A 26543-nucleotide genomic window follows, 5' to 3' on the forward strand; every position below is an offset into this window, starting at 1 on the left:
TGACTCAGCTCTGTGGCCTCTGGCAGTGCTCTGGGAGGTGAACCTTTCAGCAAGGCCTAAATGAACATAGTTGAGGGGTCAGAAGCACAGGGCTTAGAAGGAGGTGTTGAGAGAGCTGGGGAAGAGAAGGTTGAAGGGAGAGCTCTTTGCCCTCTACAGCTCCCTGAAATGAGGCTGGACAGAGGTGCAGATTGGGCTCTCTCAGTGAAGAACTTTCTCCTCACCTCCAGCCTGAACCTCCCCTGGCACAGCTTGAGACTGTGTCCTCTTGTTCTGGTGCTGGTTGCTAGAGAGAAGAGCCCAACCCCCACCTGGCCACAACCTCCCTTCAGGGAGCTGGAGAGAGCAAGAAGGTCTCCCCTGAGCCTCCTCTTCTGCAGGCTAAGCAACCCCAGCTCCCTCAGCCTCTCCTCCCAGGGCTGTGCTCCAGACCCCTCCCCAGCTTTGTTGCCCTTCTCTGGACACCTTCAAGTCTCTCAATGTCCTTCCTAAACTGAGGAGCCCAGAACTGGCCACAGGACTCCAGGTGTGGCCTCAGCAGTGCTGAGCACAGGGCAGGATGAGCTCCCTGCTCCTGCTGGCCACACTCTGCCTGCTGCAGGCCAGGATGCCCTTGGCCCTCTTGGCCCCCTGGGCACACTGCTGGCTCCTGTTCAGGCAGCTGTCAATCAGCACCCCCAGCTCCCTCTCTGTTTGGCAGCTCTCAGCCACTCTGCCCCCAGCCTGCAGCACTGCCTGGGGTTGCTGTGGCCAAAGTGCAGCCCCTGGCACTTGTTGAATGCCATCCTGTTGGCCTCTGCCCATCTGCCCAGCCTGGCAAGGTCCCTCTGCAGAGCCCTTCTGCCCTCTGACTGACCAACCTCTGCTCCCAGCTTGCTGTCAGCTGCAAATCTGCTGCTGACTGACTCAATGCCCTCCTCCAGATCATCAGTGAAGATGTTAAAGAGGCTGGGGCCCAGCACTGCTCCCTGGGGGACACCAAAGCTGTGGAGGGCTCAGTGCATTAGGGCTGTGCTATATTTGAGTGGTGCCCTGGCTGTCAGACCTCCCCATTACAAAGTGTTCTTTGCCAGGCTCCTGCAGTGAGGCTCTCCCTCACGAAGCTGCCTTGCTGGAGGATTGGTTAAGATGCTCTGCCTGTGGATCTCTCTCTCTCTATTCCCTTTGTGCTCTTAAATCCTTCTCAAACCACGTCCAGGGTGTTGCAGGCAGCCAGGGAAGAGGCCAGCTCTCTGCCTGTGAGTGGAATTAGTGCACTTCTGAGAGATGAAACTCTCATTGCTGCAGAAAATAGCCTCCCCTCCAGCCTCTCAGCCCTCTGTGCTCCAGCCTCTCAGGGCTATCTTTAGGCAGGAGCCTGGCACAGCTGAATTAAAAATAACAATTGCAAACAGAACCTCCTCTGAACTCTGCCTGGCCAGCAGAGACTCCCAGGGCTCTGCTCCTCCCTCAGCAGCTGGAGCTACCCTCTCCTGCTTCCCAGCCCTGGCACACAGATGGGGCTGGAGGAGGCATCCACCTGCTAGGCTTGAGTGTGCTGAGGCCTCTGCCCATGTTCATGCCCATCTCCTCTGCCCCATGCTCTTTAACATCTTCATTGATGATCTGGGTGAGGGCATTGAGGCCATGAGCAGCAAATTTGCAGCTGACACCAAGCTGGGGGCAGGAGTTGAGCTGCTGGAGGGCAGAGAGGCTCTGCAGAGGGACCTGGCCAGGCTGGGCAGAGGGGCAGAGGCCAAGGGCAGGAGATTGAACACATCCAAGTGCCAGGGGCTGCACATTGCCCACAGCAACCCCAGGCAGTGCTACAGGCTGGGAGCAGAGTGGCTGAGAACAGCCAGGCAGAGAGGGACCTGGGGGTGCCGGTTGATGGTAGGCTGAACATGAGCCTGCAGTGTGCCCAGGGGGCCAAGAAGGCCAAGGGCATCCTGGCCTGCAGCAGGAAGAGTGTGGCCAGCAGGAGCAGGGAGCTCATCCTGCCCTGTGCTCAGCACTGCTGAGGCCACACCTGGAGTCCTGTGGCCAGCTCTGGGCTCCTCAGGTCAGGAAAGAGGTTGAGCTGCTGGAAGGTGTCCAGAGAAGGGCAAGAAAGCTGGGGAGGGGTCTGGAGCACAGCCCTGGGAGGAGAGGCTGAGGGAGCTGGGGTTGCTTAGCCTGCAGAAGAGGAGGCTCAGGGGAGACCTTCTTGCTCTCTGCAACTCCCTGAAGGGAGGTTGGAGCCAGGTGGGGGTTGGGCTCTTCTCCCAGGCAAGCAGCACCAGAACAAGAGGACACAGTCTCAAGCTGTGCCAGAGGAGGGTTAGGCTGGAGGGGAGGAAAAAATTCTTCACAGAAAGAGAGATTGGTCATTGGGATGTGCTGCCCGGGGAGGTGGTGGAGTTCCCATCCCTGGAGGTGTTTAGGAAGAGCCTGGATGAGACCCTTGGTGCCATGGTTGAGTTGATCAGATGGTGCTGGGGGAGAGGTTGGACTTGGTGAGCTCTGAGGTCTCTTCCAACCTGGTTAGTTCTGTTCTGTTCTGTTCTGTTCTGTTCTGTTCTGTTCTGTTCTGTTCTGTTCTCTCATGGAGCTATCTCCCCAGAGCTCTGATTTCCCAGTGCCCAAGCAAGCTTCTCTCCCCTGCACCAACCCCTCAGGAGGTGCTGAGCCAGCCCTTGGCTCTGCTTTCCCACTGCTCTATTTATTGACTTCGATTCTTTTTTGGGGGTGTTTTGCCTTTTTTTTTCCCCTTAACCCCAGCTCCACTCCCTGGCTAATTTTGCTGCTACTTGACACTGGCCAAACACTTGGGGGTGGGGCAGAGAATCCTTTGCTCAGCTGCAAAGAATGTGCTGGAATATTCTTAGAAAGCATTAGAACTGCTCTTGCTGTACCCAAAAGAGCCAACCCAGAGCTGTCAACAGAGCAGGAGGTTGTCCTGCCAAGGTACCAACCTTAACCACAAGCTCTTTGGAAACCTGCAGCCAGATGGGGGTTTTATTTCAGCTCCTTGAAAATAAGGCAGCTCCTTGCCAGCCCTCTTGTCACTTTGTGTCCCCAAGTGGTTGGCTTTCCCCAGCTGAAATTGCAGCCTCTGCTCTTGCCTCCCCTAAAAATAGAGCAGCAAGAGGTGTTTTCCTCAAGAGCTGTGGTTGGGCTGAGTTGAACTCTTCTGCTTGGGTTGGGTTTGGGTGGCTGGAGTGTTCCCTGAGCAAGGTGGGGCTGGGGCTCTGCAGAGCAGGCCTGGGGTTTAGCTTGGCTGTTGGCTGTGGTTTGCATCTTCGTGTGAATGGCCTTGCCTGTGGTCTGGAGAGCTCCTTTTGTTTCTGCAGATCACTTGGCAGCCTGTCTGTGAGAGGAGGAAAGGCTGAGAGCCCTGGGGCTGGAATGGCTGAGAGCCCTGGGACTGGAAATGCTGAGAGCCCTAGGGCTGGAATGGCTGAGAGCCCTGGGGCTGGCAAGGCTGAGAGCCCTGGGGCTGGAATGGCTGAGAGCCCTGGGGCTGGCAAGCCTGAGGACCCTGGGGCTGGAAAGGCTGAGAGCCCTGGGACTGGAATGGCTGAGAGCCCTGGGGCTGGAATGGCTGAGAGCCCTGGGGCTGGCAAGGCTGAGAGCCCTGGGGCTGGAATGGCTGTGAGCCCTGGGGCTGGCAAGGCTGAGAGCCCTGGGGCTGGAATGGCTGAGAGCTCTGGGGCTGGCAAGGCTGAGAGCCCTGGGGCTGGCAAGGCTGAGGAAGAGCAACCCCAGAGAGGAAGAGGAGCCCCAGAGAAGAAGAGCAGCGCCAGAGGGGAGCTGATCAGTGCCCAGCAAGAGCTAAAGGCTTTGGGGGGCAAGAGGCCAGGCTCTTGCCAGTGGTGCCCAGGGACAGCACAAGGGGCACAAACTGCACCCCCAGCAGGTTCCACTTCACCAGGAGGATCTTTGGTGTGAGGCCCTGCAGCAGGCTGCCCACAGAGGTTGTGGAGTCTCCTTCTCTGGAGAGCTTCCAACCCTCCCCGGCCATTGTGCCCCTGGGCAAGCTGCTGTGGGTGCACAGGGTTTGGACTGGATGTGGGGCAGGCTGTGGATGTAGTCTACCTGGACCTCAGCAAGGCCTTTGACACTGTCCCCCACAGCAAACTCCTGGCCAAGCTGTCAGCCCCTGGCTTGGATGGGAGCACACTGCAGTGGGTTAGGAACTGGCTGGAGGCTGAGCCCAGAGAGTGGTGGTGAATGGTGCCACAGCCAGCTGGCAGCCAGGCACCAGTGCTGTGCCCCAGGGAGCAGTGCTGGGCCCTCTGCTCTTTAACATCTTTATTGATGATCTGGATGAGGGCATTGAGTCCATCAGCAGTAAATGTGCAGATGACAGCAAGCTGGGGGCCGGAGTTGATCTGCTGGAGGGTAGAGAGGCTCTGCAGAGGGACCTGGACAGGCTGGGCAGAGGGGCAGAGGCCAAGGGCAGGAGATTGAACACATCCAAGTGCCAGGTTCTGCACATTGGCCACAACAACCCCATGCAGTGCTACAGGCTGGGGTTAGAGTGACTGAGAGCAGCCAGGCAGAGAGGGACCTGGGGGTGCTGGTTGATGGCAGGCTGAACATGAGCCTGCAGTGTGCCCAGGCAGCCAAGAGGGCCAAGGGCATCCTGGCCTGCAGCAGGAAGAGTGTGGCCAGCAGGAGCAGGGAGGTCATTCTGCCCTGTGCTCAGCACTGCTGAGGCCACACCTTGAGTCCTGTGTCCAGTTCTGGGCTCCTCAGTTTAGGAAGGAGGTTGACTTGCTGGAAGGAGTCCAGAGAAGGGCAACAAAGTTGATGAGGGGTTTGGAACACAGCCCTGGGAGGAGAGGCTGAGGGAGCTGGGGTTGCTTAGCCTGCAGAAGAGGAGGCTCAGGGGTGACCTTATCACTCTCTACAACTCCCTGAAGGGAGGTTGTAGACAGGCAGAGGTTGGTCTCTTCTCCCAGGCAGCCAGCACCAGAACAAGAGGACACAGTCTCAGGCTGCGCCAGGGGAGGTTCAGGTTGGATATTAGGAAGAAGTTCTGCACAGAGAGAGTGATTGCCCATTGGAATGGGCTGCCCAGGGAGGTGGTGGAGTCACCATCATTGGAGGTGTTCAGGAGGAGACTTGCTGGGGTGCTTGGTGCCATGGGTTAGCTGTTTGGGTGGGTTGGATTGGTTGGTGGGTTGGACAGGATGATGTTGAAGGTCTCTTCCAACCTGGTTTGGTTTATTCTAAATCACAAATCTATGATCTGCAGAGGTCCTTCCCAAGCCCCACCAGGCTGGGGTTTGTGCTGCTGCTGATAGCCTTCCCTTGTGCCTTTTGAGGAGTATCTCAAGCCTTCAGCTGAGCACTGCAGCTGTAGCCTTGGTGGCTTTATCTGAAGTGGCTCCCAGGGACTTGCCCTGCTGACTGCTGTGGTCAGATGCAGCAATGTCTCCTGCTGATGTCAGATAATCGCCCTGGCTGGGAGCTGCTGCCACCTGTCTCCTGCCAAGGTTGGGTAAAGCTCTTCTCTGCTGGGTTAAGAGTTGTGCCCAGCCTGGCTCTGCTCTTCTAAGCAGGACACAAACTGCTGCTGGGCCTTTAGTTGTTGGGTGTTGGATGATAGGTTGGACACGATGATCTTGAAGGTCTTTCCCCCCCCCCTCCCCCCCAGAGCTGATTCATGAAGCCTTTGACCACTGGGATCTGCTTTCTAACAACAAACAGCTCCCTCTGACTGCTCCCTCTTCTCTTCAGCAATAAACCTCTCTCCCCAGCCCAGTTTCAGCCTGGTTTGGCAGGAACTGGGGGAGAGGAAAGGCAGTTTCAACAAAGCCTTGCTGGCTTTTGGTTACACACACTCCTGCCACCCCCCCCTTGCACAGGCAGGAAGGAACTCTTGGCACTGAAGGCGCTGTTCTTCATGGAAAGAGAGATTGGCCCTGGGGATGTGCTGCCCAGGGAGGTGGTGGTGGAGTCCCCATCCCTGGAGGTGTTTAGGAAGAGACTTGATGGGGTGCTTGGTGCCATGGTTGAGTTGATCAGATGGTGCTGGGAGATAGGTTGGACTTGATGATCTCAAAGGTCTCTTCCAACCTGGTTAATTCTGTTCCATTCTTGTTCCATCCCTGTTCCATTCCATCCCATCCTATCCCATCCCAGCTTATGCAGGCAGAGGAGTGAGCTCTGAGCTCCTCCTGGCTGCAGCTCTTTCAGGCCTGGCATATTTACTTTCCCATTCAGTTGCACTCCATTCAGGTCAGCAGCTTCCCCATTTTTTTTGGGGGGGTGTTTGTTGATGCTGTGCTCTTCTGAAACCTCCCTGCTGAGAGGCTTCTGGAGCTGCCTGCCACTTCCCAACCTCCTCCATCCATTGTTGGCCTTTCCAGGCCTGCTGTGGAATTGGTTGGAGGTGAATGGCAGTTGGGGTCGTGGCAGATGAGCTGGGAATAAGTGAGCAGTTACTTACTGGGATCCCTTCCAGGGAAGGAAGGTGGAGTCTGGAGCTGCTCACAGCCTTTCTAAAATAAGAGTCAAGGCAAGGAGCTGCTTTCTGGTAGGGGTGGGACAGCAACTGGCTGCTTGTGGGAACCTTCAGAGAGAGCTCTGGCAGCGAGGAACTGGGATTTAGCCTGGATATTGCCTCTGCTGCTCCTCTGCTGTGAAATCAGCCCCTTGTGGTAAAGCTGGTGGATTGCCAAATGCACTGAGGAGTGCACTGAGCCTCCCCCAAAGAGGATCCAGGCTGCCCAGCTGCTGTGCCAAGAGCAGGGAGAGTGCTTTAGTCATCCTTTGTGGCCCTGCAGGCTGCGTGCTGGCGTTGGGAGCCTGCATTTCAGGCCAGAAGGGCAGGTGGTGGTTGGGGCACCAGCTCCTAGTCCTGGGTTTCAATTGCTGTCTGCAGCTCCTGGCTCCTCTGTGGTGGAGGAGACAGGAGGGGCTGTGGTGTGTGCAGCCCCTCAAGTGTGAGCTGAAGTGTTAGCTGCCTCTGCAGCTCCCCCAAAGGAGGCTGGGGCTGGGTGGGGGGCTGGCTCTTCTCACGTGCAGCAAGTGACAGGACAGGAGGAAGCAGCCTGAAATTGTGCTAGGGGAGGTTCAGGTTGGGTACTAGGAGAAAGTTCTGCCCAGCAAGGGCTCTCAGGCACTGGCAGAGGCTGCCCAGGGAGGTGGTGGAGTCTCCATCCCTGGAGGGGTTTGGGAAGAGACTGAATGGGGTGCTTGGTGCCATGGTTGAGTTGATCAGATGGTGCTGGGGGAGAGGTTGGACTTGATGATCTCAAAGGTCTCTTCCAACCTGGTTAATTCTATTCTACTCTATTCTATTCTTATTCTACTCTACTCTATTCCACTCTACTCTATTCCACTCTATTCTTATTCTAATTCTAATTCTACTCTATTCTGTTCTACTCTATTCTATTCTACTCTATCCTACTCTACTCTATTCTACTCTACTCTACTCTATTCTACTCTATTATATTCTTATTCTATTCTATTCTTATTCTATTCTATTATATTCTTATTCCATCCCATTCCATCCCAGCTTATGCAGGCTCATGGAGGCTGGGGCTGGGTGGGGGGCTGGCTCTTCTCACATGCAGCAAATGACAGGACAAGAGGAAGCAGCCTGAAATTGTGCCAGGGGAGGTTCAGCTTGGGTACTAGGAGAAAGTTCTGCCCAGCAAGGGTTCTCAGGCACTGGCAGAGGCTGCCCAGGGAGGTGGTGGAGCCACCATCCCTGGAGGGGCTTCAGAGCCACCTGGATGTGGTGCTGAGGGACTTGCTTCGGTGGTGGTGGCTTAGCAGCAGTGGTGGGCTTGTGAGCTCTGGCAGAGCAGTTGGGCTTGGTGATTGTCTCTTCCAGCCTCAATAGTTCTGTGATTCCAGCCTGCACCCTGCTGCCCCCTCTGTGCTGGTTTTTGGGGAGCATGCTCCCCTGGATGCTTTGAGGGGGCAAGAAGCTGCCTTGCTCTTGAAGGTCGTGCCCTCTGGGTGGGTGTTTACAGTGCTGAATGATGGGAACCCGCCTCACCTCACCTGGATCAGTGTCAGCAGAGGCTGCTGCTCCTCCTTGACATTCCTTCAAACCTCTTAGCAAGCTGCACGAGCTTTACTGCACCCAGACAGGCCAGACTGGGACACTCAAGGAGGAGAAGCTCATCCCCAGAGCAAAAGGTGGCCTAGAACTGGCCACAGGATTCCAGGTATGGCCTAACCTGGACCAAGGGTGGCCTAGGAGCAATAGTGAGTGAGGAGCCCACATTTGTGCTTGGTAGGTGGGAAAATGCTTTCAGGAGAAACAAAGAACCCTCAGCTACTGGTGAGTGAGAGACCACCTGAATCCTGAAAGGTTTGAAGGCTGTAGAATTTGGCCAAGAGCAGGGGTGAGGGGGCAAGTGGGGCCTGTGGAAGCAGGCTGTGCCATTGCTCTGGAAGTGCCTCTGGGCGCTGGGCAGGGCTGACAATGCCAGCACAGCTCCTGCTCTGGAGCAGATCATCACCAGGCTTGTGTCTGCTCCAAGCCACCTGTAAGAGGAGCAGCAGCTGCTTGTGTTTCAAACTGCAGGGCAGTTGCACAGCTCACCCTGCAGATGTGTTCCAACAGGCTAAGGGTGGCTGCTTGGTTTGCCTGTTGCCATTTCCCAGGGGTGCTGGGCTACCCTCTTACTGGGAGCAAAGGTTTAGGTTGGTTGTTGGGATCTCTTCTCCTAGGCAAGCAGCACCAGAACGAGAGGACACAGTCTCAAGCTGTGCCAGGGGAGGTTCAGGCTGGAGGGGAGGAAGACATTCTTCCCAGCCAGAGAGATTGGCCCTGGGGATGTGCTGCCCAGGGAGGTTTAGGCTGGAGGTGATGGAGGTGTTTAGGAAGAGCCTGGATGAGGCCCTTGGTGCCATGGTTGAGTTGATCAGATGGTGCTGGGGGAGAGGTTGGACTTGATGATCTCCAAGGTCTTTTCCAACCTGGTCTGGTCTATTCCTTTCCATTCCTTTCCATTCCTTTCCATTCCTTTCCTTTCCATTCCTTTCCTTTCCATTCCTTTCCTTTCCATTCCTTTCCTCTCCGAACCTCTCCTCTCCTCTCCGAACCTCTCCGAACCGAACCTCTCCTCTCTGAACCTCTCCTCTCTGAACCTCTCCTCTCTGAACCTCTCCTCTCTGAACCTCTCCTCTCTGAACCTCTCCTCTCTGAACCTCTCCTCTCTGAACCTCTCTGAACCTCTCCTCTCTGAACCTCTCCTCTCCTCTCCATCCCATTCTATTCTATAGCACCCCCAAGTGCTCCTGCTGGCCATCTGGGGAGTGCAAACATGAGTCAGTAACCCAGTGGCAGCTTGTGTCATGCTGCTGGCTTGTTTGTTTTCAAGTGAGGTATCTCTGAAGGCATTCATCTGGTCAGGTGCTGTGTGCTTACTGCTGAGGCTTCCAGGCTTATCAGCACACACACACACGTGGTTATCGCTGCCCTGAGTCAGGGGGGAAAGAGTTTGACTTCTTCAGGTTCTGGTTGCGTCACAGCTGAGCTCCCCTGGGTGATCTGTGCCCTGCTCCTGCTGCTCTGTCACACTCTGCTTGCAGCAGGCTCTCAGCAGTCCAGGCCTAGCTTAGAGAATCCTTAAGGAGTCCAGAGAAGGGCAACGGAGCTGGGGAGGGGTCTGGAGCACAGCCCTGGGAGCACAGGCTGAGGGAGCTGGGGTTGCTTAGCCTGCAGAAGAGGAGGCACAGGGGAGACCTTCTTGCTCTCTGCAACTCCCTGCAGGGAGGTTGGAGCCAGGTGGGGGTTGGGCTCTTCTCCCAGGCAAGCAGCAGCAGAACAAGAGGACACAGTCTCAAGCTGTGCCAGGGGAGGTTTAGGCTGGAGGGGAGGAAGAAATTCTTCCCAGCAAGAGAGATTGGCCCTTGAGATGTGCTGCCCAGGGAGGTGGTGGAGTCCCCATCCCTGGAGGTGTTTAAGAGGAGCCTGGCTGAGGCCCTTGGAGCCATGGTTGGGTTGGTCAGATGGTGCTGGGTGACATCTGATCAGCTCAGCTCTTGCTGAGCACTGAGCAGATGCCCTCTCAGGCTGCTCTTCTCCAGACTAAGGAGCCCCAGGTCTCTCAGGGACAGGAGAGTAGAGGAATATTTGAGCTGGCAGGGAAAGGTTTCCAGGTGCCAGGGACGTGTGACACCTCTGCAGTGCCAGCTGGAGGCTCCTGGGCACTGAGGGGAGCTGCTGCCTGGGTTTGGAGGTCATTAGTGATGCATCTTCTGGGCACTGGGAGATGAAACTAGCTCATTTTATCCTCAGTTACTGCAGATTTGTTTGGGTCCAGCTCCAAGGTCTCCTGGACCTGGCATGGACATGGTCTGTGCACGCTCAGAAGCTGAGGTTGCTCACTCAGTCCTCCACAGATTCATTCACAGAATGCTTTGGCTTGGAAGGGACCTTAAAGCTCCTCCAGTTCCACCCCCCCTGCCGTGAGCAGGGCCACCTCCCACCAGCCCAGCTTGCTCAGGGCCTCATCCAGCCTGGCCTTGAACACCTCCAGGCAGGGGGGGCAGCCACAGCCTCCCTGGGCAGCCTGTGCCAGGCTCTCAGTGCCTTCAGTGCCAAGAGTTCCTTCCTGCCTGTGCAAGGGGGGGGTGGCAGGAGTGTGTGTAACCAAAAGCCAGCAAGGCTTTATTGAAATTGCCTTTCCTCTCCCCCAGTTCCTGCCAAACCAGGCTGAAACTGGGCTGGGGAGAGAGGTTTATTGCTGAAGAGAAGAGGGAGCAGTCAGAGGGAGCTGTTTGTTGTTAGAAAGCAGATCCCAGTGGTCAAAGGCTTCGTGAATCAGCTCCGGGGGGGAGGGGGGGGGAGGGGACTTTTACACTGAAATATTTACATGAATCAGACATCTGGGCTCGGGGGGTGGGGAGTGACCAGCACTGCACAAACAGTTTAAACTGGGAAGCTTGGCTGGGACTTGGTGCTTCCCTCTGGGAAGGAAGGATTTCAGGCTGCTGGTGCTGGGAGCTCTGGGAGCCTATGAGCCGCCAGTAAGTGAGGAGCTGGGGTGGGAGGGGTGGGCTGTGGGAATCACAGGGGGGTGCTGCTTTCTCTTCTGAAGCTCTGCTGGCTGCACTTGGATTGGATGTGGGATTAGAGCCTCCCCAGACATCCTCCTGCTGCTTTTGGAGAGGGTTGCCTGCTTGGCAGTTGGGGATGTGGGAACTGAAGTGGTGTGGGGTTGGGAGCAAGAGAGAGAGATCCCTGCCTGAGGTGAAGCACTGAGAGGCAAAACAGCATGGTGCAGCCTGAAGGCACGAGGTAGGTTTTGCTTCTCTGCTTGCCTGGAACGTTTTATTCATGGTTTTGTTTGCTGGAAGCCTTGGGAGTAGTTCTGCAGAAACTTGAAGGGATTCCTAGGATGGTTTGGGTTGGAAGGGACCTTAAAGCTCCTCCAGTTCCAACCCCTCTGCCATGGGCAGGGGACACCTCCCAGGGCTGGGACAGGGGACAGGGGGAAACTCTGGTCTGCTGCTGTTGCTCCTGTTGAAGATGTTTTATGTTGTTTGTGGCTTAATCTGAGAGAGTAGGACAAAGTGGAACTCAGAGGTTCTAGGTTGCTCAGAGGGGTGATAGAAGCCCCAGCCCTGGAACCCTTCCAGGGCAGGCTGGATGAGGCTCTGGGCAACCTGATCTAGTTGAAGGTGTCCCTGCTGACTGCAGAGGTGAGCTTAAAGGCCCCTTCCCACCTAAAGCAGGCTGTGATTTTTGTGCTGGGTGTCACCTGCCTTAAACTTTCAGCTCAGTATCTGGGGAAGGTCCTGGTCACATACACCAGAGCTCATCTTTCAGCAGGGTTTTGTCTCCTTACCCTGGTCAGGTGTCCAGACTCCATCCTTCTGCCTGGCAAGGAGAGTTGTGTCCATTGGCATGGCCAGCCTTAAGTACACTGAACTGAATCAATCAGCCAGCACCACCACAGCTGCCACTGCTGGGCTGTTAAGAAGCTCTTTATGAGGATCACATCTGAGGACCTAGAGCTTTTCAGCTGGCTCTCCAGCCCAGCAGTGAATGCTGCAAACAGCCTTTGCAGGTTGCTTGGCTGTGCCCTTGGAGCCTCACAGGGTGGGAACAACCCAAGCAAAGCATCAACCCTTTGCCTTGTTCACACATTTTGATCCCTTCTGAGCCCTCCCAGTGCAGGCCATGACTGGATGTGCTTAGAACCTTAGAATGGTCTTATTGGAAGGGGCCTCCAAAGGTCACCTAGTCCAACCCCCTCTGCAGTAAGCAGGGGCATCCTCAGCTAGGTCAGGTTGCCCAAAGCCTTCTTGAGCCTCCCCTTGAGTATCAGGACAGAGGAGGCTGCCATGCTGTAGCTGTCCTGCTTGGGAAAGCCTACAGCAGGTTACTTCAGGTTAATAAAGCTCAGGGAGCTTCTGCCTGTGGCATTCTTTCCCTCTTCTCTGCTCTGCTGAGACCCTCACCTCCAATCCTGCCTCCCCTGCTGGTGTCCCCAGCATCAGAAGTCTCAGGCTGTGCCAGGGGAGGTGTAGGCTGGAGGTGAGGAGGAAGTTCTTCCCAGACAGAGATTGGCCCTGGGGATGTGCTGCCCAGGGAGGTGGTGGAGTTCCCATCCCTGGAGATGTTCAAGAGGGGATTGGATGTGGCCCTTGGAGCCATGGTTGAGTTGATCAGATGGTGCTGGGTGATAGGTTGGGCTTGATGATCTCCAAGGTCTTTTCCAACCTGGTTAATTCCCTTCCCTTCCCTTCCCTTCCCTTCCCTTCCCTTCCCTTCCCTTCCCTTCCCTTCCCTTCCCTTCCCTTCCCTTCCCTTCCCTTCCCTTCCCTTCCCTTCCCTTCCCTTCCCTTCCCTTCCCTTCCCTTCCCTTCCCTTCCCTTCCCTTCCCTTCCCTTCCCTTCCCTTCCCTTCCCTTCCCTTCCCCTCCCCTCCCCTCTCAGGGGGAGAGCAAGCAAGGCACAGATGTGGCATGGGACAATTTGTCTGGCATGGAATCATGGAATTGGTTTGGTGTCCCCAGCATGAGAAGGACACAGAGCTGCAGGAGTGAGGCCAGAGGAGGCCACAAAGATGCTCCCAGGGCTGGAGCAGCTCTGCTGTGAGCACAGGCTGAGGGAGCTGGGGGGGTTCAGCCTGGAGAGGAGAAGGCTCCAGAGGGGCCTCAGAGCTGCCTGGCAGGAGCTGAAGGGATCCTGCAGGAAGGCTGCAGAGAGACTTTCCATGAGGGTGTCTGGAGACAGGACAAGGAGGAAGGGTTTGAAGCTGAGGCAGAGCAGGGTTAGAGTGAAGCTGAGGAAGAAGTTGGCTTTCCAGTGTCTGAAGGGGGCTACAGGAAGGCTGGGGAGGGACTGCTCAGGATCTCAGGGAGTGATAGGACTAGGGGGAATGGGATGAAGCTGGAGGTGGGGAGGAAGTTCTTCCCCATGAGAGTGGTGAAGCCCTGGAATGGGTTGTGCAGGGAGGTGGTTGGGGCTCTGTCCCTGGAGGTGTTTAAGGCCAGGCTGGCTGAGGCTCTGGCCAGGCTGATCTAGTGTGGGGTGTCCCTGCCCATGGCAGGGGGGTTGGGGCTGGCTGATCCTTGTGGTCCCTTCCAACCCTGACTGATTCTATGATACTGTGAGTATGAGGGTGGTGAGAGTCTGGCAGAGGCTGCCCAGGGAGGCTGTGGCTGCCTCCTCCCTGGGGGTGTTCAAGGCCAGGTCAGCTGAGCAGCCAAGCCTGGCTGAGAGGCACCACTGCCCATGGTATGGGGGGGTTGGAGCAGATGATCTCTGAGGCCATTCTGTGGCCTGTCTTGGTGCTCACAGGTTGGCAAAGGCAGAGCTGGTGCTGGTGTGGGGCAGGGCTGGTGCTGGTGTGGGGCAGGGCTGGTGCCGGTGTGGGGCAGGGCTGATGCTGGTGTGGGGCAGAGCTGGTGCCGGTGTGGGGCAGAGCTGGTGCCGGTGTGGGGCAGGGCTGGTGCTGGTGTGGGGCAGAGCTGGTGCCGGTGTGGGGCAGGGCTGATGCTGGTGTGGGGCAGAGCTGGTGCCGGTGTGGGGCAGGGCTGGTGCTGGTGTGGGGCAGAGCTGGTGCCGGTGTGGGGCAGGGCTGATGCTGGTGTGGGGCAGAGCTGGTGCCGGTGTGGGGCAGGGCTGGTGCTGGTGTGGGGCAGGGCTGGTGCCGGTGTGGGGCAGGGCTGATGCTGGTGTGGGGCAGAGCTGGTGCCGGTGTGGGGCAGGGCTGGTGCTGGTGTGGGGCAGAGCTGGTGCCGGTGTGGGGCAGGGCTGATGCTGGTGTGGGGCAGAGCTGGTGCCGGTGTGGGGCAGGGCTGGTGCTGGTGTGGGGCAGGGCTGGTGCTGGTGTGGGGCAGGGCTGGTGTTGGTGTGGGGCAGGGCTGGTGCCGGTGTGGGGCAGGGCTGGTGCTGGTGTGGGGCAGGGCTGGTGCCGGTGTGGGGCAGGGCTGGTGCCGGTGTGGGGCAGGGCTGGTGCTGGTGTGAGGCAGGGCTGGTGTTGGTGTGGGGCAGGGCTGGTGCTGGTGTGAGGCAGGGCTGGTGTTGGTGTGGGGCAGGGCTGGTGCCGGTGTGGGGCAGGGCTGGTGCCGGTGTGAGGCAGGGCCAGCAGCAGCTCCTCTTGGGCTGTCCCCATCTGAAGCAGGCCCTGGCAGCCTGGAGGGGACCTGCTTGGCAGCCATGACTCTCCAAAGCCAGGGGTGGCTGTGCAGGGCTGGAGCCTGAGAAGCAGGCTGCAGATCTGAGTGGCAGTTGCAGGAACAGGGGATTTTTGTCCAGGCTCAGGTCAGGGAGGAGCTCTGTCAGCTTTTGCCGACAGGGAGGCACTATGCACAGAACAGGAGGGAACAATCCAGCGTTTCAGCAGCTCCTGGCTGGCTCCTGGCTGAGCCTGCAGGCTGCCCTGCACTGCTGCAGTGCTGCTGGCCATTCTTTTCTGCCTAGATTTCTGAGCCAGATGGAAAATGCTGCCTCTGTACATGGGCAGAGTTATGTCAAAGCCTTCAGCGAGGTGGCTGTGCCAGCTCAACCCAGAAATCAGCCTCTTGCTGACTGCTTCTGCCTGGGCCTGCAGCAGGAGGTGAAGTGAGGCTCAGTAGCAAGGCTGCAGGTGGGTTTTCTATCTGATACCACCTGGCTGCATGCAGGTTGTGTGCTGCTCTCCTGTGCCTCAGGCAAATCTGCAGGTGCCAGGGAGCAGCCAACCCCAGAGCTCCCGAGCCTCACACTGCCTACAGCACCCCTTGGTCGCTCAGAAAGGGGTTGGAGGTGGCACTTGGAGCCATGGTTTAGTTAGCCAGGAGGTGTTGGGTGAGAGGTTGGACTGGATGAGCTCTGAGGTCTTTCCCAGCCTTATTGATTCTGTGATTCTGTGCAGCCACCCAGGGCAGTGCCTGGGGCTCAGCCCCTTGTGGCAGAAGGTGCAGGCAGCTTGGTGACACCAGGTGAGACCAGGCCCCTGTGCCTCCTGGAGTGGCATCAAAACTGATCTGCTAGCCAAGGCTTCTGCATGGACTGGGGGAGAACTGGACTGGGGTAGAATTGGCCTGGGGGAGAATTGGCCTGGGGGAGAATTGGACTGGAGGAGAATTGGACTAGAGTAGGATTGGACTGGGGTAGAATTGGACTGGAGTAGGATTGGACTGGAGTAGGATTGGACTGGAGTAGAATTAAGTAGAATAGGAATAGGAATAGGAATAGGAATAGGAATAGGAATAGGAATAGGAATAGGAATAGGAATAGGAATAGGAATAGAACTAACCAGATTGGAAAAGACCTTGGAGATCATCAAGTCCAACCTCTCACCCAGCACCATCTGATCAACCCAACCATGGCACCAAGGGCCTCATCCAGGCTCTTCCTAAACCCCTCCAGGGATGGGGACTCCACCACCCCCCTGGGCAGCACATCCCCAGGGCCAATCTCTCTGGCTGGGAAGAATTTCTTCCTCCCCTCCAGCCTGAACCTCCCCTGGCACAGCTTGAGACTGTGTCCTCTTGTTCTGGTGCTGCTTGCCTGTGAGAAGAGACTTTTCCAGCCTGGTCCATTCCATTCCATTCCATTCCATTCCATCAGGCCAGGGGACTGTTGAGACTGGAGGGAGGCTCTGTTGAGACTGCAGCAGGCAGGGCCTGGCAGGTTTGTTTTTTCCAGTGCCCTTCTGTGGTGTTTCATAGATTCATGGAATAGTTTGGCTTGGAAGGGACCTTAAAGGTCATCCAGTTCCAACCCCCCTGCCATGAGCAGGGACAGCTCCCACCAGCTCAGGTTGCTCAAGGCCTCCTCCAGCCTGGCCTTGAGCATCCTCCCTGGGCAAGCTGTGCCAGCCTCTCCCCACCCTCACTCTAAAGAATTTCTTCCTAATCTCCAGTCTCAGTCTCCCCTCTCCCAGCTCAAAGCCATTGCTCCTCATCCTGTCCCTCCCAGCCCTTCTCAAACTCCCTCCCCAGCTCTCCTGCAGCCCCTTCAGGTACTGGAAGGCTGCTCTGAGCTTTCCCTGGAGCCTTCCCTTCTCCAGGCTGAACAGCCCCAACTCTCCAGCCTGCCCCCACAGGGGAGGTTCTGCAGCCCTCTGCTCATCTTGCTGGCTGCCTCTGGACCCTCTGCAGCAGGGGAGGTGCTCCATCCTCCCTTGCCATACTTTGCTATTCACTTCCCATATTTTCCCCAGCTTATTTGTTCACATCCTCAGGGACTCCCAAGCTACAGGTGTGGGGATGAGCAGAAGCTGGGGCCACAGCTCCTAACCTTTGACTCCAGCCTCATCCACACAGACTCAGAGCTGTTTTCAGTGAGTTTCCTTCCTACTTACACAGCAAGCCCCCAGATCTCTCTCAGTCCTGATCAGAGCAGGGAGATAAAGGTTCTGCTGGTCTCATGTGGATTGCTCTCATGCTGCACAGCCCTCAAAGCTGGTTGAGAGTCTGAAGAACAGAGCTGGGGAGGAGCAGCTGAGGGAGCTGGGGGGTGTTCAGCCTGGAGAAGAGGAGCAATGGCTGAAACCAACTTTGAATCTGTGTGGATTGGGCTGGAGTGGCCCCAGCCCCACTGCCCTGCTCTGATCCTGCTCCAGCCTCCCCACTGCCCTGCTTGGGGTCAGAGCCCAACCTCACAGACACAAGGGGTGAGGAGGGCCCAGGGTTCCCACCTCAGTCTGCATCTGGCCTCCCAAGTGGCAAAGCCACTCGTGGTGTGTGGCACAGCAGAGCCTTGGCCAGCACATCCCTCCTGGCTGCTGCCTCTGCACTGCACTCCCTGCCGTGGCACAGACAGAGCCTCAGCCCCTGGCTTGGATGGGAGCACACTGCAGTGGGTTAGGAACTGGCTGGAGGCTGAGCCCAGAGAGGGGTGGTGAATGGTGCCACAGCCAGCTGGCAGCCAGGCACCAGTGGTGTGCCCCAGGGAGCAGTGCTGGGCCCTGTGCTCTTTAACATCTTCATTGATGATCTGGAGGAGGGCATTGAGTCCATCAGCAGTGAATGTGCAGCTGACAGCAAGCTGGGGGCAGGAGTTGATCTGCTGGAGGGCAGAGAGGCTCTGCAGAGGGACCTGGACAGGCTGGGCAGATGGGCAGAGGCCAAGGGCAGGAGATTGAACACATCCAAGTGCCAGGTGCTGCACATTGACCACAACAACCCCATGCAGTGCCACAGGCTGGGGTCAGAGTGGCTGAGAGCAGCAGGCAGAGAGGGACCTGGGGGTGCTGGTCGATGGTAGGCTGAACATGAGCCTGCAGTGTGCCCAGGCAGCCAAGAGGGCCAAGGGCATCCTGGCCTGCATTAGGAAGAGTGTGGCCAGCAGGGGCAGGGAGCTCATCCTGCCCCTGCACACTGCACTGGTTAGGCCACACCTGGAGTCCTGTGTCCAGTTCTGGGCTCCTCAGTTTAGGAAGGAGGTTGAGCTGCTGGAAGGTGTCCAGAGAAGGGCAACGAAGCTGGGGAGGAGTCTGGGGCACAGCCCTGGGAGGAGAGGCTGAGGGAGCTGGGGTTGCTCAGCCTGGAGAAGAGGAGACTCAGGGGTGACCTTATCACTCTCTACAACTCCCTGAAGGGAGGTTGTAGACAGGCAGAGGTTGGTCTCTTCTCCCAGGCAGCCAGCACCAGAACAAGAGGACACAGTCTCAAGCTGCGCCAGGGGAGGTTTAGGCTGGAGGTGAGGAGGAAGTTTTACACAGAAAGAGTGATTGTCCATTGGAATGGGCTGCCCAGGGAGGTGGTGGAGTCCCCATCCCTGGAGGTGTTCAGGAGGAGACTTGATGGGGGGCTTGGTGCCATGGGTTAGTTGGTTGGGTGGTGCTGGACGATAGGTTGGACGCGATGATCGTGAAGGTCTCTTCCAACCTGGTCTATTCTATTCTAATCCTGATGGGCAGGAAATTCTTCTCCTTACTTATCTTCAGCCTGAGAGATTTCTCTTTGTTTTTTTCCAATTCAACCCTTGCTAACTTGGGGTTTTTTTCCCCCCTGCTTTTATGCTCAGAGAAGCTTTTTGGCCTGTTCCAAGAGCTGTGCTTGGAGGAGCTGAAGCAAAGGTGAAAAACCTTTCCCGAGAGCCTCGCAGGGAGAGCTAAAATGCAGCAAGCTCCAGAGCCAGGGCCTGGAAAATTAGGTCAGGCACACACACCCTGCTGAGAATAATTGGAGAGGGCACTGGGTTTGCAGATTTCCAGCAGTGTTGTCACCTTCAGAAGGAGTTGGTTGGAGCCTGATGCAAGCCCCGGTGGTTACGCTGTGGCTTGGAGTGCCGGCGAGCAGCTGAGTCACTCGCTGCTGCTTGCTCCTCACTGCTCTCAGAGGGCAGAACACAGAACTGAGCAGCTTGGAAAAGACCTTGGAGATAATCAAGTCCAACCTCTCCCCCAGCACCATCTGATCAACTCAACCATGGCACCAAGCACCCCATCCAGGCTCTTCCTGAACACCTCCAGGGATGGGGACTCCACCACCTCCCTGGGCAGCACAGCCCCAGGGCCAATCTCTCTTTCTATGAAGAATTTCTTCCTCACCTCCAGCCTGAACCTCCCCTGGCACAGCTTGAGACTGTGTCCTCTTGTTCTGCTGCTGCTTGCCTGGCAGAAGAGACCAACCCCCACCTGGCTCCAACCTCCCTTCAGGGAGTTGCAGAGAGCAAGAAGGTCTCCCCTGAGCCTCCTCTTCTGCAGGCTAAGCAACCCCAGCTCCCTCAGCCTCTCCTCCCAGGGCTGTGCCCCAGACCCCTCCCCAGCTTTCTTGCCCTTCTCTGGACACCTTCCAGCAGCTCAACCTCTTTGCTGACCTGAGGAGCCCAGAGCTGGCCACAGGACTCCAGGTGTGGCCTCAGCAGTGCTGAGCACAGGGCAGGATGAGCTCCCTGCTCCTGCTGGCCACACTCTTCCTGCTGCAGGCCAGGCTGCCCTTGGCCCTGCTGGCTGCCTGGGCACACTGCAGGCTCATGTTCAGCCTACCATCAACTAGCACCCCCAGGTCCCTCTCTGCCTGGCTGCTCTCAGCCACTCTGCCCCCAGCCTGTGGCACTCCCTGGGGTTGCTGTGGCCAATGTGCAGCCCCTGGCACTTGGATGTGTTCAATCTCCTGCCCTTGGCCTCTGCCCCTCTGCCCAGCCTGTCCAGGTCCCTCTGCAGAGGCTCTCTGCCCTCCAGCAGCTCAACTCCTGCCCCCAGCTTGGTGTCAGCTGCACATTCACTGCTGATGGACTCAATGCCCTCACCCAGATCATCAATGAAGATGTTAAAGAGCACAGGGCCCAGCACTGCTCCCTGGGGCACAGCACTGGTGCCTGGCTGCCAGCTGGCTGTGGCACCATTCACCACCACTCTCTGGGCTCAGCCTCCAGCCAGTTCCTAACCCACTGCAGTGTGCTCCCATCCAAGCCAGGGGCTGACAGCTTGGCCAGGAAAGGCACCTCAGAAGAAGGTGGGAACCTGCTGGGGTTCTCCAAGCCCAGGGCAGCTGCTGGGGCACAGCCTGGGTGTAGGACACATGCTACAAGTCAGGAGAAGCCTTGGGCAGGCAGCTTGGCTGCTCCTGAATCAGGGAACCATAGAATGCTCTGGGTTGGAAGGCACCTCCAAAGCTCATCCAGCCCAGCCTCCTCTCCTCTTCTGTGTCCTTCTTTGTGCTCCTAGAGGACTTCCCTGCAGGGCTTCCCAGGGCTGTTGGGCACCAGGAGCACTGGAATGGGAGTGCAAAGCTTTGAAGCTGACTCCTGCTAATTAGTGTTTGTGGAGCTCCCTTCTCAGCACAGGGAGTTCACCTGGGCATGAAAGGAGCCCAGGACACTTGTGAGCTGGCTGGCCTTCAGAGGGCTTTGTGGCCTGGTTTCAGTGTGTTTGCAATAGGTTTGGCACCTTCAGTGACTGCTCTGGGGTTGGGTGCCCCAGCCAGGTGTGCTGGAGGGATCCTTAGTCATCTACCTCGGTGCTGCTGAGGCATGGTGTGCATTTGGGCATGCCAGGAGGGGGCAGAGGACAGGAAGGTACCATTGGCCTGCCCCAGGATGACTGAATGTTTGGCTTCCAGACTCATGGACTCACAGAAGGGGTTTGGGTTGGAAGGGACCTTCAAGCTCCTCCAGTTCCAACCCCCCTCTGCCATGGGCAGGACACCTCCCACCAGCCCAGCTTGCTCAAGGCCTCATTCAACTCAACTCACTCTTGAGCACCTCCAGGCAGGGAGCAGCCTGGGCAGCCTGTGCCAGTGTCTCCCTACCCTCACTGCCAAGAGTTTCTTCCTCACCCCCAGTCTCAATCTGCCCTCTCCCAGCTCCAAGCCATTGTTCCTTGTCCTTTCATTGCAAGCCCTTCCCAAAAGTCCCTCCCCAGCACTCCCTTCCAGGTGGTGGAAGGCTGCTCTAAGGCCACCCCAGAGCTTTCTTTTCTGCAGGGCAGGTTGGTGGGGGCTCTGAGCAGCCTGCTCTGCTTGCAGATGTCCCTGCTCAGTGCAGTGGGCCAGGCCTGGCTAAGTCTGAAAGTTCCCTTCCCAGCCAAGCCACTCTGGGTTTCTGTGATTGTTGGCAAATTGTGTGTGTGCTTCCTGCTCTGGGGGATGCCCTAAAGAGGGACTGGTCCAGCTCAAGGGGGCAGTGTCCCTTGACTGTGTCCCTTGCAGGGCAGGGTCGAAGGCTTTGCTCAGGATGTCATTTACCTGGCCCTGAGCAAAGCCTTCCACACTGTCCCACACCACAGCCTGGTCTCCAGGCTGGTGACATACGGGTGTGAGGGGTGACCACGAGATGGATAAGGAACTGGCTTGATGGCTGCACCCAAAGAGTGGCTGTCCATGGCTCCATGGCCCAGTGGAGGCCAGGGACAAGCAGAGTCCCTCAGGGATCAGTCCTGGGACCTCTCTTGTTCAACATCCCTGTGGGTGCCATGGACAGTGGCAGTGAGTGCAGCCTCAGCAGGTTTGCTGATGACACCAAGCTGTGTGGTGCAGCAGACAGCTGGAGGGAAGGGATCCATCCAGAGGGACCTGGACAGGCTGGAGAGGTGGGCACAAGCCAACCTCATGAAGTTCAATAAGAGCAAGGGCAGGGTCCTGCAGCTGGCTGGAGGCAATCCCAGGCACAAATCCAGGCTGGGCAGGGACTGGCTGGAAATCAGCCCTGAGGAGAGAGCCTTGGGGGTGCTGGTGGACAAAAAGCTCACCAGGAGCTCTCAGTGTGCACTTGCAGCCCAGAAAGCCAACCAGAGCCTGGGCTGCAGCAGGAGAAGTGTGGCCAGCAGGGCAAGGGAGGTGATTCTCCCCCTCTGCTCAGCTCTGGGGAGACCCCACCTGGAGTCCTGCCTCCAGTTCTGGAGCCCCTATGGCAAGAGGGATCTGGAGGTGCTGGAAGGTGTCCAGAGCAGGGCCAGGAGGAGGAGCAGAGGGCTGGAGCTGCTCTGCTGTGAGGACAGACTGAAGGAGTTGGGGCTGTGCAGGCTGGAGAAGAGAAGGCTCTGAGGTGACCTCATTGTGGCCTTCCAGGATCTGCAGGAGGCTCCAGGAAGGCTGGGGAGGGACTGCTCAGGATCTCAGGCAGTGATAGGACTAGGGGGAATGGAATGAAGCTGGAGGTGGGGAGATTGAGGCTGGAGGGGAGGAGGAGGTTCTTCACCATGAGAGTGGTGAAGCCCTGGGATGGGTTGTGCAGGGAGGTGGTTGGGGCCCTGTCCCTGGAGGTGTTTAAGGCCAGGCTGGCTGAGGCTCTGGCCAGGCTGATCTAGTGTGGGGTGTCCCTGCCCATGGCAGGGGGGCTGGAACTGGCTGATCCTTGTGGTCCCTTCCAACCCTGACTGATACTGTGATACTGTGATACTATGACACAGCTGCTGCTTGCCTGGCTGTGGGGTGCTGGTTGATCTGAGTCCTCTCAGCTCTCCTCTCAGCTCAGTGGCGTTCAACAATGGAGGGATTGTGCAGGCAGTGCAAGGGGAGCTTGCTGGCAGAGCTGCAGCTCTCTTGGAATAAAGAGGCCTAAGCAGCAGATGTTATGCTTATCAAGTTCCCTTAGGAGAGCTGTCATCAGCTCACAGAGCAGAGCCTGTTCTCCAGGAGCTGTGTTAGCAGCTCAGGTTGATCAGGGGCTTGGTGTCCCCGTTGAAACCTTGGTGGGAATGAAAGGGCTCCTGAGGCAGCACCCCAGGGGCTTGTTTGTGTGCCTCCCAACCAGCCAGGCTGAAGGACAGCTCCTCTCAAGGCCTGCCCAAGATGGTTGGCCATGGGAAGGGGCTGGAGTCCCCATCCCTGGAGGTGTTCAGGAATTCAGTATTCAATATTCCTAAGGTTGGAAGAGACCTCAAAGATCATTGAGCCCAAGAGCCTGACTGAGACTCTTGGTGCCATGGTTGAGTTGATCAGATGGTGCTGGGGGAGAGGTTGGACTGGATGATCTCTGAGGCCTTTTCCAACCTGGTTAATTCTGTATCCTGTCCTCTCAACAAAGATGGTTTTTTTCCCTCATAGATTCATGGAATTGTTTGGGTTTGAAGGGACCTTCAAGATCATCCAGTTCCAACCTCCCTGCCATGGGTAGGGACAGCTCCCACTCAGCCCAGGTTGTTCAAGGCCTCATCCAACCTGCTGAGGGCACACCTGGAGTCCTGAGTCCAGTTCTGGGCTCCTCAGGTCAGGAAAGAGGTTGAGCTGCTGGAAGGTGTCCAGAGAAGGGCAACAAAGCTGGGGAGGGGTCTGGGGCACAGCCCTGGGAGGAGAGGCTGAGGGAGCTGGGGTTGCTTAGCCTGCAGAAGAGGAGGCTCAGGGGAGACCTTCTTGCTCTCTGCAACTCCCTGCAGGGAGGTTGGAGCCAGGTGGGGGTTGGGCTCTTCTCCCAGGCAAGCAGCACCAGAACAAGAGGACACAGTCTCAAGCTGTGCCAGGGGAGGTTCAGGCTGGAGGTGAGGAAGGAATTCTTCCCAGCCAGAGAGATTGGCCCTGGGGCTGTGCTGCCCAGGGAGGTGGTGGAGTCCCCATCCCTGGAGGTGTTTAGGAAGAGCCTGGATGAGGCCCTTGGTGCCATGGTTGAGTTGATCAGATGGTGCTGGGGGAGAGGTTGGACTTGATGATCTCCAAGGTCTTTTCCAGCCTGGTTAATTCTATTCTATTGTATTCTATTCTATTCTATTCTATTCTATTCTATTCTATTCTATTCTATTCTATTCTATTCTACTCTACTCTACTCTACTCTACTCTACTCTACTCTACTCTACCCTACCCTACCCTACCCTACTCTACTCTCCCCTACTCTGTTCCTGACTCTTTGGTGTTCTCTCTCCCAGCTCTTCCCTCAGGAAACGCACCCAGGTCCTGGCCCCACGGAGGCCCAGCATGAATGGTACCTGTGCTGCTGGGACAGACTGGGCAAGGAGTCAGGAGGCCACTTTCCCTCTGGAACACCTCCCAGCAGCAGTCCCTGAGGCAGAAGACAGTAAGGTGGTGCTAGGAGGTCACAGCCCTGCTGCACTGCCCAGGACTGAGGGTAAGGATGGTGTCTGTACCTCTGATCATCTGTAAGGAAGATTCACTTCGGTGCAGTCTGATGTTTGGCTTTTCCTCCCCCTCTGCTCTGCCCTGCTCAGACCTTACCTGGAGCACTGGGTCCAGTTTTGGGTTCCCCAGTTTGAGAGACAGGGAACTGCTGGAGGGAGTGCAGGGGAGGCTTATGAGGATGATGCTCCAGCAGGGCTCCCCCAGCAGCTCGCCCAGGGGCACAATGGCCTGGGGGGGGTTGGAAGCTCTCCACACCAGGAGACTCCACAACCTCTCTGGGCAGCCTACTCCAGGCTCCAGCAGCCTCACCCCAAACAACTTTCTCCTCCTGTCCAGATGGAACCTCCTGGCTGCCACTTTGTGCCCCTTGGCCTGTCCTGGGCACCACTCAGCAGAGCCTGGCCCCAGCCTCTTGCCCCCCAGCCTTTAGCTCTTGCTGAGCATTGCTCAGCTCCCCTCTGGGGCTGCTCTGCTCCAGGCTCAACAGCCCCAGGTCTTTCCTCACCAGACAGATGTTTCAGTGCCTTCATCATCCTCATAAGCCTCCCCTGGAGTCCCTCCAGCAGTTCCCTGTCTCTTGAACTGGGGAACCCAAAACTGGACCCAGGGCTCCCGATAAGGTCTCAGCAGAGCAGAGGGAAAGGAGAACCTCCCTGGCCCTGCTGGCCACCCTCTCCATGCACCCATGCCCTGCCAGGTGTGTGGCCCTTGGCTCCTGTGTCACTCCCCTCCTCACACCAGAAGCTTTCCTCCCAAGGGAGGTTTCTCAGTCACTTCTCTCTCCCCTCTCTCCCTCAGCTTCAGCCTCTGGATGCCGGCACCCTGCCTGCCCAGCCAGCCCCCAGCTCTGCAGCATGCTGCCTGCTCCTGAAGACCCCCACAGCTGCCACTGCCCAGAGGGCAGCAAGAGGCAGGCAGAGTACTTCAGCTGCCAGGAACGGCAGGGCTGCAGCTCCCTGCCCTCCAGCAGCAGCTCCCAGGGCTGCAGCTCCCAGGGCTGCAGCTCCCTGCCCTCCAGCAGCAGCTCCCAGGGCTGCAGCTCCCTGCCCCCCAGCAGCAGCTCCCAGGGCTGCAGCTCCCAAGGCTGCAGCTCCCTGCCCCCCAGCAGCAGCTCCCAGGGCTGCAGCTCCCTGCCCCCCAGCAGCAGCTCCCAGGGCTGCAGCTCCCAAGGCTGCAGCTCCCTGCCCCCCAGCAGCAGCTCCCAGGGCTGCAGCTCCCTGCCCCCCAGCAGCAGCTCGCAGGCAGCGGCTCCGGAGAAGGTGACGCTGGTGGTGGACGGCACTCGCTTCGCAGTCAACCCCCAGATCTTCACTGCCCACCCTGACACCATGCTGGGAAGGTGAGTGGTGCCCACTGCCTGCAACCCACCTCAGGAAGCACCTCTCCTGTGAGGACAAGCCCTACAAGGGGAGGCTGAGGGAGCTGGGGTTGCTTAGCCTGCAGAAGAGGAGGCTCAGGGGAGACCTTCTTGCTCTCTGCAACTCCCTGCAGGGAGGTTGGAGCCAGGTGGGGGTTGGGCTCTTCTCCCAGGCAAGCAGCAGAGAACAAGAGGACACAGTCTCAAGCTGTGCCAGGGGAGGTTTAGGCTGGAGGTGAGGAGGAAGTTCTTCCCAGAGAGAGTTGTTAGCCATTGGGATGTGCTGCCCAGGGAGGTGGTGGAGTCCCCATCCCTGGAGGTGTTCAAGAGGGGATTGGATGTGGCACTTAGGGCCATGCTCTAGTAGTCAGGAGGTGTTGGGTGACAGCTTGGACTCGATGATCTTTGAGGTTTGAGTCCATCCTGCCAGAGCAGGGTCACCCAGAGCAGGTCACACAGGAACACATCCAGACAGGGCTGGGAAGGCTCCAGAGAAGGAGACTCCACAACCTCTCTGGGCAGCCTGCTCCAGGGCTCTGGGAGCCTCACAGGGCAGAAGTTCCTCCTCATGCTGAGCTGGAACCTCCTGTGCTGCAGTTTCCATCCATTGTCTCTTGTCCTACCCCAGGGTGCAGCTGAGCAGAGCCTGGCCCTGTCCCCTCCCTCCTCACCCCCAGCCCTCAGCTATTGATAGACATTGATCAGATCCCTCTCAGCCTTCCCCTCTCCACACTAACCACCCCCAGGGCTCTCAGCCTCTCCTCCCCAGGCAGTCTCCAGTCCCTTCAGCATCCTTGTAGCCCTCCCTTGGACTCTGTCCAGCAGATCCCTGTCCCTCCTGAGCTGGGAAGCCCAGAACTGGATGCAATATTCCCGTCACACTAAAAGAGTTTCTCCTCCTGTTGAGGTGGCACCTCCTGGGCCCCCGTTTGTGTCCATTGTTCCTTGTCCTATCAGAGGACACCACTGAACAGAGCCTGGCCCCTTCTTGCCCCCCACCCTTCAGATAGTTATAACCCCAGCATGGTTGGGCTTGGAAGGGAGCTCTGGGGATCACCCACTCCAACCCCCCTGCTCCAGCAGGGCCCCCACAGCAGCTTGCCCAGGGGCACAGTGCCCAGGGGGGGTTGGAAGCTCTCCACCCCAGGAGACTCCACAACCTCTCTGGGCAGCCTGCTCCAGGCTCCAGCAGCCTCACACCAAAGAAGTTTCTCCTCTTGGTCAGATGGAACCTCCTGGGTGGCAGTTTGTGCCCCTTGGCCTGTCCCTGGGTACCACTGAGCAGAGTATGGCCCCAG

General features: G+C 57.6%; 1 protein-coding gene across 4 annotated transcripts in view; it reads left to right on the forward strand.

The window, feature by feature from the left end:
* The window catches only part of KCTD20 (potassium channel tetramerization domain containing 20), a 48442-nt gene that overhangs the window by 10821 nt on the left and 11078 nt on the right, over window positions 1-26543 (forward strand). For 2 of the 4 annotated variants that reach the window (XR_010989881.1, XM_068159460.1), the window contains exons 1-3: window positions 11042-11233; window positions 23678-23877; window positions 24687-25227. Coding sequence is in view for 3 of the 4 variants with exons in the window: in XM_068159460.1 (XP_068015561.1) it covers window positions 11211-11233; window positions 23678-23877; window positions 24687-25227 (764 nt within the window). In the remaining variant the exon portion in view is untranslated. Of the gene's footprint in view, window positions 1-10835; window positions 10963-11041; window positions 11234-23677; window positions 23878-24686; window positions 25228-26543 lie in introns of those variants that run through there. The other 2 variants (XM_068159461.1, XM_068159463.1) reach the window with 2 other exon arrangements.

Source organism: Melanerpes formicivorus, unplaced genomic scaffold (genome assembly GCF_026170545.1).
Source record: "Melanerpes formicivorus ecotype bairdi unplaced genomic scaffold, bMelFor1.0.p_v2 SCAF_46, whole genome shotgun sequence".
Lineage (NCBI taxonomy): Eukaryota > Metazoa > Chordata > Aves > Piciformes > Picidae > Melanerpes > Melanerpes formicivorus.